This window comes from Nothoprocta perdicaria, unplaced genomic scaffold (genome assembly GCF_003342845.1).
Source record: "Nothoprocta perdicaria isolate Ctin4 unplaced genomic scaffold, notPer1 scaffold_36, whole genome shotgun sequence".
In the NCBI taxonomy this organism is placed as follows: domain Eukaryota; kingdom Metazoa; phylum Chordata; class Aves; order Tinamiformes; family Tinamidae; genus Nothoprocta; species Nothoprocta perdicaria.
In genome coordinates, this window is record NW_020455599.1 from 5001596 (window position 1) to 5012846 (window position 11251).

An 11251-nucleotide genomic window follows, 5' to 3' on the forward strand; every position below is an offset into this window, starting at 1 on the left:
GCTTCAAACTGAGGCATCGGAAGTTCCACAGGAACTTAAGGAAGCATTTCTTCACTGTGAGGGTGACAAAGCACTGGAACAGGYTGCCCAGAGAGGTTGTGGAGTCTCCTTCTCTGGAGATCTTTAAAAGCCGCTTGGACGCAGCCCTGTGCCACGTGCTCTAGGTGACCCTGCGTGAGCAGGGGGGTTGGACTCGATGACCTCTGAGGTCCCTTCCAACCTTCGGCATTCTATGATTCTATGATTATGCTGTGTGAGACATCTTATTTCTGCTATAGAGCTGTGTCTTCAGTTGGACACAAATCCATGCAAAATGTTTGTAATTTGGGGTGTGGAGAAGGGGYGTATGGAAAAGATATAGCTTAGGGATCAGAAAATTTCCTGGGAAACCACAAATTGGCCTCAGCAAAAYCTGTGCCAGAGATGTGCTAGCCATTTAGCTCTACTAATGATTGAATTTCAATTTTTCTAGTATGAATGTATCCTTATTTTACTAGTGGATAGCAGTGAAATCTTGGCAGAGTGGGTTTGGATGCATTTTGTGTTCTTTGTGCCCTGAAGTGTTAGTGTTTGCCTGAACTCTGATGGAAAACAGCGGATGTTCTTTTCCATCAGCAGCTGTCACTGCCGCTTGGCTCAGGCTCAGAACAACGGCAGAGAAGAAGGCATTTGCTAAACAGCTGGACTTCTGCTTGTTTTGTTTTCTTCCTTTGCTTCCTTCCCTTCCTTAGAAGAGGGACTTTAGCAGGCATTATTTATTCCCCTATCTTCTCAGCACCAATTGCTACTGCTTCTGAAAGAGCCCAGGGTAATAATCCYGACGCATTCCCTTGCACTGGCAAGCTTCCTATTCAGGTACTGTGACCATCCAGTGTGTGTGGTTGATGCTGTCCAACACTAATTATGCACAGGGGGAGAATCAGAAAGACACCGCTGGGAACTCCTGTTGAGCTCCACCTTCAAGATGAGCCCTCTCCATGTGACATGATACTAAGGGTGCATTGAACAGGCGGTAAGGGTTGGATCACATTTTAATCTCAGGCATCTGGGACTTTCCTCCCCTCACTGGTGCCCAAAAGCACCCAGGAGTCTACTGAGTTCCAGAAGTTTAATTTCTGAGTGAGATTTACAGGCTTCTCAGTGTTACCTTAGATGTAATCTAAGGTGGGATTTTTTTTTTTCTAGTCAGGAAAGAACTACACAGGATAAAGGTAGAAGTGACATCTATTAGCATTGGCCGGGCTCTGGTAAGAGTATAACTAATTAAAATATTCCAATATTCCATTCATTAGGTTTTGTCAAAGTAAAATTTATTGGCTGTCTTAATAGAAGTGCCAGTTTAATACTAAAACAGTCTGTTTAAGTTTCTTTGAAGAAAACTTTTGGATGGAAACCTATATTTTCATTAAAAATCTTAAACTAGGAACAAAAGCTGTTTTAAGCATAGCAGCAGCTGTACTTCTAATAAAAGCAGCAGATCAGACTTTTAACTCCAGCCTCATTTCCTCAGCATCATTTTCACAAGGCTGAGCTTCACAAACCAGCAACGTGCTTAACCTTTGCATGTTTTCTTGGCTGCTCAAGGCATGGACAGTGGAGCTCTGTATTCTCTCAGTATCTGGTCATTTCASAGGAAGAAATACATTGAAAATGTTTGACAACACAAATTAATGTCTGCAACTCAGAGCGTTGCTTGTTTTATTGGCATGGTGTCTCTTGAAGCCTTAAAATGAATTCCTTACCTCRTTGGCGTCTTTGAGAGTTTATACAGACGTCAGTGAGAGCATGAGTTTAGCCTCTTTCTGCAGAGAGATATCAATTATATTGTTCATAAGCCTGGAAATTTTAATATTGTAATGTTTTATATTTGTTGATAGAAACAATGTCTGGTTAGTTTGATAGCAGAAGTTACTAAATTGCTGCCTTGTCAATGCTAATATCCTCTCTGTGCAAATAAACTGCAAACTTGTTTGTCATCCTTGTACACTAATTTTTTTTTTTCCTGCAGCACTCTACTGCATTCATGATGACTTAGGAAAAAGATGTAATTTGAAGCCAGTATGGGTAATGTTCAGCACAACAGGAAGGAAACTGTGTTGTGTCTCTCTAATGCTGCTGCTTTGGACCTTCAAGTAAAACCTGCTGGATTTTTTGTTTTCTTTTGGGTATTTTTTTGTTTTGTTTTGAGAACTAAATGCAACAGAGGTCACTTAGCTGTAAGTAATTAAATGGTAATCAGTTTTCAATCTCTGAGCTTATTTTTTATTACTTTGCTACACTAATTGCATAATTCCCAGCAATGAATGTGTTTTTACTCAGCTGAATCCTTAAATATTTTATTTCCTCCTTTGGTAAGTATTCAAAAATTCCACTGGTAATGCCTACCTCTGAGCCTGAGATCTTCAATCAGTATATTCATCATATGCAATAATTTTAATTCTTGCTTTGAGGGAAAACATGGCTAAAACTTAATCTCAAGTGGAAATTTTACTTTGAAATAAACACTTTCAGTAAACCCCCATATGACTGTATCAGCCAGATGTATTGCAATGAACAGAAGTGCTTCTAAGTGCTTTTTAAGTCATAAAATTGAGAAGGTCACAGAAGTGTAAGGGATCATCTGAGCTACTGAGCCCTGTCCATAAGTTTCAGAATAACCATGAGAAACATGATCAAGCTCTGCCCTAAAACTAGTTTGGTTCCTTGTCCCACTCTTCTTGTTTTGGAGTCTATTCTAGGGSCACAGTTTGTTTTTTGTAGGGAACCTTCCAGTTTCTAGACCAAACAGGCTGTAGTTTTTATCTGGTTGCTCCATCTTTTCAAGGATAGAAATGTTCAAAGTTAGGAAACAGTATTTCTCATTTCAAGGCAATCCCTCATCTATGTCCCCTAGTGCCCCTACTTGCTATCAGACATATTGTCCCTCTTCTCCTATGCCCTCCAAAGTAATCATGGACCCTTGTGCACCACAGTCTGGTGAGACATGGAAGGGGTCTTTTAGTTAAAACTGCATGTTCCAGTGATAGCATGGGACAAAATACAGATTGAGGGCAAGAAAACAGTTTAAATGTGAATTTGTTTATGGAAAAATCAGGCGAAGGTTAATAGGAAAGTACCTAATACAGCACTGGGCAATTCGAATAGAGCTACTACTCTGAAGACCTAGGCAGCTTCATTCAAGTCCTGCCCCTGAGGAGGATAACCCTATTCATGTGTACAGGCAGGGGGATGACCACCTGAAGAAGATCCTTCTCTCTGTAGAAAAGGATCTGGGCATCCTGGAGGACACCAAGCAGAACATGGGCCAGCAGTGTGCCCTGGTGGCCAAAGAAAGCTAATGGTGCCCTGGGGTGCGTAGGAGGAGGGTTGCCAGCAGGTTGAGGGGGGTGATCCTGCCCTCTACTCAGCTCTGCTGAGACTGCTTCTCGAGGGCTGTGTCTGGTGCTGGGCTCCACAGGACAAGAAAGACATGGACCTGCTGGGYAAGAAAAGCCACAGAGATGGTTAAGGAGCTGGAATGTCTCTCATGGATGGATGCCAAGAGAGCTGGGCCTGCTCAGCATGGAGAAGAGAAGGCTGAGGTGAGTCTGTCCGATGTGTCTAAGTATCTGAGGGGGTGTTTGTGAGGACAAGGCCAGCAGCCTCTTCTCAGAGGTGCCAAGCGGAGCCCTAGAGGCAATGGGCAACACCGGCAACTTGTTGCCCTTGAACACAAAGATGTGCTTCCCACCGAGGGTGCCGGCGCGCCAGGCTGAGCTGCCCACGGAGGCTGCGGCTGCGTCACCATCCATGAGATACGCGGGGCGTGAGGGACGCAGTGCCGTGGGGTGGCCCTGGGGGAGCCGGGGCTGGAACCAGGCGCTCCCCAGAGGCGGCTCCGCACCCGGCTCTTCTGAGACCCTGTGACTCAGCCCGGCTCGTCCCATGGGCTCTGCGAAGCCTTCTGTAAACTGGCCTGGTTTAGTAGGGTAAAAGAGGTGGTTAATTAACTAAGGAATTAATTTTATACAGAGCCAGTGCCTGTGTGTATACATATGAAATAGATAGATAGATAAGATAGATAAGATAGATGGATAGATGGATAGATGGATAGATGGATGGATAGATAGATAGATAGATAGATAGATAGAAAGAATTTGGATAAGTTTTTTAGTCCGAAGCAATGAAGAGCCTTTGTGCTCCTCCCTGGAGCGTGAGGCTGTGCGGAGAGCGTGCGGGCGGCCGGGCGGCGGCCAGGCCGCTGCGGGGGCAGAGCCGCCGCCTTCTTTCCGCTCTCCTTTTCATCCTTGGCGTTATTTTCGCGCCGCGGGCGCCGCGGAGGGGCAGCGCGGGAGGCCGGGCCGCGGCGGGACGCGCCGCCCCTCTCCGTGGTGCTGAGGCGGCGGCCGTGGCGGGCGGGCGGGCGGCCATGGCGGAGCGCGGCGCCTGAGGCGGCGGCGGCGGCGCCATGGAGGCCGATTTCGCCGCGCTGGGGAACCCGCTGTGCGGGGAGCTCAAGCGCCTCTGCAAGCGGCTGCGGGAGACCTACCGCGAGCTGCGCGACGACCTCACGCCCTACCGCGATGAGCGCTACTACCGGTACGGCGGGGCGCGCGGGCGGCCGAGCCCCGGCCGGGGCGGCCTCCAGCGGGACCCGGGTACCGCGGGGACCCGTCCGGGCAGCCGCGGCGCTTCCCACCGCCCCCTCCATCCCATGTCCATTGTCACGGACGTGCCGAGGGCTTTCTGTGCGGAAGCGTTCGGGCGCGATCTGGAGACACTGGGGGATCGGGCTGGGAAAARAATGATCAAATTGGCTGGGAAACGCATGCAGGTGGCGGGGGTTGAGGTTGAAATGGGCAGGGGTATTGAGCGGGCTGCGAACATGCTTCGTGTGCCTGGCGCTGCCGGCTGCCCTCACCAGGGACCGGCGAGGGCTGGAGAGCAGCCGTGTTTCGAGGTTACAGAGTCGTGTTTCGAGGTTACAGAAAAGCAGGGAGGATTTTAAACATGTTGGAGGATGGGGCTCTAAATTAAAAGATGCTTGGGGTTGCAGAAATGGCTTGGAAAAGAATGAAGCCCAGGAAAGAGAAATACCGGGCAGGAATATTCAGCCTTACAAGTATAGGTTGGGGAGTGAGCAGTTACATAGCATTTTTGTGGAAAAGGATTTAGAAATCTTAACRCATTGTATGAGCAGCCTCTTTTGACCACATCATATATATGAAAATGGYAAATGGCTTGGGGTTGCAAGATGGGGGAATTAAGTCATCTACTGCAGTCACCTCTCCACACCTTAGCTGGATTTGTGACCAGTTTTGGACATTGTGCTTCAAGAATTGGAGAAGAGAGAAAATAATGATCAAAGGCCTAGAAAATGTAACCGTGGGGAAAATTAGGGGTTGTTCACCCAAAAGAAGAATCTTCCTGGTTGGGGAATTTGCAGGTCTGCAAAAAAGAAAGGGAATAATCTGTTCTTCATGTCTGTATTCCAACTGGAGAGGACTATACAGAGACATAAGTTGTAGCAGGAAATATTCAGGCTAGGCACTAAGGAAATATTCAGGCTAGGCACTAAGAAAAAAAAATGAGTGGAACAGTGGAACAGAGGGTAGAGGACAGTTTATACAGGGAAACGGTTATGTCTCCAGCACTGGAGGACTTCAAAAACTTTTGGTAAACATCAAGAATGACATAGGCCTGGCTGTGGCAATATCTCTCTTGAGGGAAGGAAAATCTAGGGGAGGTCTCTTTTAGTTCTTTTTCTATGAATTTAAGCCTAAGTGTTTGCCTGGGTGCTGGTGTGCAGCACGGCCCAGTTCTCCTGCATTTTTCCAGTATGCTGTGTCTATTTTCCCCAGTGAAGGTCCATTATATTTTGTCCTACTGCTCACAATAGTGAGGCCTGTAAAGACGCACAGTTTGGTGACACAGCCTGCCTGGCAGCTTGGCAGAGTTCAGCATTACCCCAACTCTTCCTAGCAAGGCAGTGGCTCCTTGCACCTGAGCATGGTGTGAAAAGTCATTGGAGGTGATAAGAAATGCCAAAAGTGAACATGTGTGTGTCTGACAGTGTGCTAGCAAATATTGGCWCTAGAAAGTATAGAGATAGGAGAAAAATTGGGCTTGGCTTTGGGTTAACATTTGAAAGATTCAGAGATATGCACTTGTTCAGCCTTTCTTTTTCCAGAAGAAATCTGAGTCCTCCAAGCTAATTTTTCATTAACTTATTGTTATGACTACAAATGTTTGTGGAGAGATTGCCTGGGCTGTAGAGAGGAGATGCTACTGCACCAGACTGAATGAGCACCAGATGGGATGAGCACGCAGACTGAGTGCGAGATGGCCTTTTCTTTCTGAGTGTATCCCCAAGGGGTGYCACCTGCAGAACCTTCAGGGGGAAAGGTGCTGAAATGGAGATGTGCTTGGGGATGGACTGGCAAGGAAACGGTTTTCTTAGACTTGGGGATCACTGAAGTATTATTCTGTATTTCCAGGGTATTAATCCAACAGTGAAACAGAAAAATAACACTGCACACCTATTATTCTTGTGCTTTTTTCACTTTAGCATTACAATTGGAAGTATCAATGCCACCTGCCTTTTGTTTTCCTGGTAAGGAGGAGGACATCCAGTCAAAGGTTCTTGGTGTGGCAGTGCGTGCTTCTCATGGTCAGCTCCCATTTATGGCAAGGGGGCTTTGATTTTTCATCCTCTTCCTCTCTGTTTCACTCAGTACATTGGGTCAGATTATAAATGAATGTCATCAGGGATGTAATGGAGAATGTTACTGCTGTGAAGACACAAGGGATTTTGGAAATTTGACTAATGAAATCTAGTATGGTCTGTCTTTACTTCAAACTAAGGCATTTCTCTAAAATAAGGTTAATGAGAGGAAATAGTATCTTATTACACCAGACTGACATAATTACGAGACAAAAGAAAAGCATGTTTTCCCTCTCACACATTGCATCCACAAATGCACAGCTGACAACAACTGCCAGTTGTAACTTCCCTCTTGCTGTTTAAGCAAAGCCACTTGGCACCAGCTGGAGATTTCCATTGCCTATATGGAAAGGAGAGGGAAAAGGGCAAGAGCTAAGTGGGAAGAAGAGGGAAAAGGATAAGAGTTTGCAAGTAATCAATTTGTCAGGAAAAGAGAAAAGAGAAAAGAGAAAAGAGAAAAGAGAAAAGAGAAAAGAGAAAAGAGAAAAGAGAAGAGAAGAGAAGAGAAGAGAAGAGAAGAGAAGAGAAGAGAAGAGAAGAGAAGAGAAGAGAAGAGAAGAAACTGGCTACTGTATTCTCACTTCTGACTTCTCTAAACACATCCTTCCCCAAGTGCCTCTGTCAGTATAAAACTCAAAAGTTTTGCAGCAGAGGTGATACAGAAATGGAAAAAATACCATGTTGTCCTCTTTGTGACTGGCAGAGAAATAGTATTTCTTGACCCAGATAATGTTATTATATGTAGTGCTGGTGTTTGCTTCATCTTCAGTGAGAGGAGGTTAAGTGAGAGGGGATGACAGAGCAGAGCAGAGCAGAGCTGCCTGATGAAGTTGCTGTCCCAGGTATCTGTGCCCTCATGGTGCCAGTGGCTGCATCTCTTCTCATTCACCTCCAGGGCTGTCCTGATTCAGTGACATCTTCCTGACGATCTGGAGCACGTGGCCCAGCAGCTGCCTGTTCTTCGGGCATGGGATATCTCCGATATCCCAGACTAGTCCCAAATTGTGCCTCCCCATCACCAGTTGAGCCAGCCCTTCTGGGAGAGGATGGAGAGAGTAGTACCAGCCATCCTGATTTTTGGATATTGATATAAGAAGAAAAGGTGCTTTTTTGAAAGGAAAAACCATTGAGTACAGTTGAGTACAGTCACRCTCTAGGTGATCCTGMATGTGCAGGGAGGTTGGACTAGATGATCTCTAGAGGGCCCTTCCAACCTTAAGGATTCTATGATTTTTGCTTAGGTTAATAGTTCCCTTAGATAAGGCACGTTTTTGGTGTGTTTGTAGAGGAGGTTTGTGTTTATAGACTAATGGATGTGAGGCCAGGTGATCACAACCTGAGGTGGGTCTTGACACCCAGGCCCAGCCTGGAGACACCTGGGGCACCGGACAAGCTCAGGGAAAGTGGGGAAAGGGAGGAACATGAACTTCCTCCCAACACCCTGGCACTGCCACGAAGTGCATCAGGCCCTTGCATATTACAGCAACTTCAGGACTGTTCTAATCTATACTCCTGAAAAATAAAAAAMCAAGCCCCTTAGGGGAACGTACTGTTCTCCAGTGTCTCTCCCTCCCGCGCCAATATGTTCCTCCCTCCCTCAGCCTGCCCTGAGGGCTGCCCTGAAGGGCTCGCAGCTCATGACTCCTTCCTACTGCACTGGGCAATTCCAAGCAGACCATTGGAAAAGACTTTAGTACCTATGATACCATCTGGATTTTTATCTCTTTTGAACACGTCATCAGGGAGACATGTAAGATCTCACCAGAAGATACAGCCTCACAGTCAACTGACATTWATTTCAGTGGGAGCTTTATCACCATGTCCCCCAGCTAATATTGAAGAGCTCAGCATGATGCAAATGTTTTCTTAGGAAATCAAGCAAATAATATGCTTGCCTGATAGAAGTAGATGGAAGAAGGGTGGCCAAATTGTGCTCTGACTTCAGGGCTGCATAACTTTCAGTAGCAACTTGGTATTCCTGAAAAAATCAATTTCTGGATCAACAAACCTATCACTTCAGAAATAGGCACGGGGCTAACACTGCGTTTAGTAGTAGTGCCAAGAGATCAGGATAAATCACCTAAAATGCACCGAGCTTTAAAATCCTATCATACAATAGTTTATTTTTGTTCATCAAAGAAAAAATACAATATATGAAATAGTTTAAAAAGACAGTATATGGCATAGTTTAAACCTACTATTTAACCTACAGCTTTAATTAGTTGCATATGCTGGTAACAGAATAGGTTATTGTATATGATACTGGTAGCATTATTTATTAATTTCTTAACATCTCCTATCCCCTATTGTCATTTTTGTTTATTTAAAACTTTGTGAAACTTCAAAATTTGGGAAAAATTMATTCACAGCAGTTCAGCTGATTTTCAGAATAAACCCAGAGCAAACACATAGTTTGACTCAACAACCAGCTGGTTCATTTTTCCTTTAGAGAAACCTGAAGTTTGCCTGAGAGGACTCTTGTGATAAAGGTGCACTTCTTCCTGCCCTCTCAAAGTCCTTCCCAAGCGCTCCAAGTGTCAGCCTGTGAAAAGTCAATGGTCAGCAGGACTTGCTGGAAGTTTGCTGCCAAGCTTTCTGAAAATTTGTGTTCCTTTAGCTTCGATCGAGACCGGATCTGCAGAGGCTGCAGCTTGTACACAGCTGTACCTCTGCCTTGTTCTGTCAGCCGTGGAGAGACTTCAAGGACCCCAATGTGGAGGAGAGGATTTTGATCTCCCGTGAGGGTGTCAGGGAACAAGTTGTCCAGGGAGGTTGTGGAGTTTCCTTGTGTAGAGATCTCCAAACCCCACCTGGACGTGACCCTGTGCAAGGCGCCCTACATGAGCCTGCCTGTGCAGYGGTTTGGAYTAGATGATCTCCAGAGGCTCCTTCCAACCCCAGCCCTCCTGTGACTCATTTTCTGTGACAGGAAAGCTGGAAGCAGGAGGAGGCGGCGACAAACACCACAGTTTAGCGACTGGTTTAAGCTGCTGTAAGCTGGCTCTGCCATCTCTGCCGTCTCTCCTTTCCCTAGTCACACATTTCTGCATTCGTCTTCTCCGCCCACGAGTGTTCATGTAGCTGCGCAATGGCTAAACAACCAACCCAGCTGAACACTAACTTTTTTCCTGAGTAATTTTTAGCCCTGATCAGTTCTCTAACCTGGTTCACGATTCAGCCGCACAAACACTTGTGCTGCCAAAGACCTACAGAAGGGCTGGATTGCTCCTCCTGCCAACAGCCGGGGTGGGTATGAGCATGAACCCGTCAYGGAGCTGCAGCACAAGTGTGAGGTTGGTTAGAAGAGGCGGCTCTCAGGCTGTTAAATCACCCATCAGCCTATCTCCTTGTGAGCCTCATTCAGCTGCTGCCTTCCAGTTTAGACCTTGGCGAGGCTCTGCCACSTTGTTCTCCAGCTGACCTGTGGCAAATTGTAATCTCCCCTGTGCTTCAGTTCCCTACGTGTGCAATGAGGACAGTATCTTCTTGCTTTTGTGGTGGATGAGGAGAGGAAATTCACTGGCTCCTGAGACTCCCGCGTGCCAGAGGGATGGGAGCGGCCGTGTGAGCAGCCCAGGCGCGAGGGCAGCCGCAGCTGCGTCTGCTCCCCAGCACGGTGGCAATAGCCGCAGCGGCTGCAAACGCCGCTCTGTCATTTTCCGTCCCCAGAGAGCCGCATGGGGAGGCCCGAGGTGGCCGGGAGCTGCCGGCTGAAGGCCACAGTCCCCGCGGAGCCGGGCACGTCGGCCCTGGAAGCACCACCCAGCTCCGAGCACACRGGGTTTGCTGGAGGGTCCTGACTATTCCCACCTTCATCTCCAACTGAGGGCATTTATTGTTGCTGATTTACAATTTACAAATGCCTTTCCTGGGGCTCTTGGTGTGACRCATTTTTGAACACCGCCTCTTTACGAGCTTACTAGCTGCTGGCCAGTGCAGTAAGTCACGTTTCTAGCTGGCTGCTTGACCGGGTCACCAGTAAGGAGGYGAACTGCAGGTAAGGCACCCGGCTGAGCGAGTGGTGCTGTCAGTGCCGAGTGCCTTTGGAGGTGACGGCAGCCCTGCTTCTCGGTAACTTTTAACAGACTTGTCTGGTTGTGGAGGACACGTTTTTCAGACGTCATGCTGAGCGATCCAGCTATTTCTGGGAGCATCCTGAGAGGGCTGTAACTCAGGTGCGTGACAACCACCAGAGCTGGGATCTTACTGTGGGTTTACCCTAGGCACTGGATACCGGCACATACTTCAGTAACGGCAGTGCCGGCTTGTCACGAACAAATATTAGAACTACCCAAACTTAGTAACTCCAGAGAGTCACCGCATKCCCATCACCTCAACCCACGGGCCCGTTGACCACTGTCGCTGCCCAGGCTCAGCAGGCTGAACAGCTCAGCACAACAAAATCCACGTTTATTTTGCACGGAAATAAGACAGATGTCGGGGGCGTGCCAGAAACGTCGCCATTCCGCCTCCGCGGAGCGCAGCGCCGTGTCCCCCGCCGCCCGCCGTACCGCCACTCCCCCCGCCCCCCGCGGCTGGGCCGCCGTG

The 11251-nt window shown here is 47.5% G+C and overlaps 1 protein-coding gene across 1 annotated transcript in view; it reads left to right on the top strand.

Annotated features, from left to right (window-relative positions):
* The first annotated feature begins 4447 nt into the window (after positions 1–4447).
* Positions 4448–11251, top strand: part of TMEM181 (transmembrane protein 181) — a 35175-nt gene continuing 28371 nt past the window's right edge. The window contains exon 1 of the mRNA XM_026044359.1: positions 4448–4578. Within this exon, the coding sequence (XP_025900144.1) occupies positions 4448–4578 (131 nt within the window). The remainder of the gene's footprint in view (positions 4579–11251) is intronic.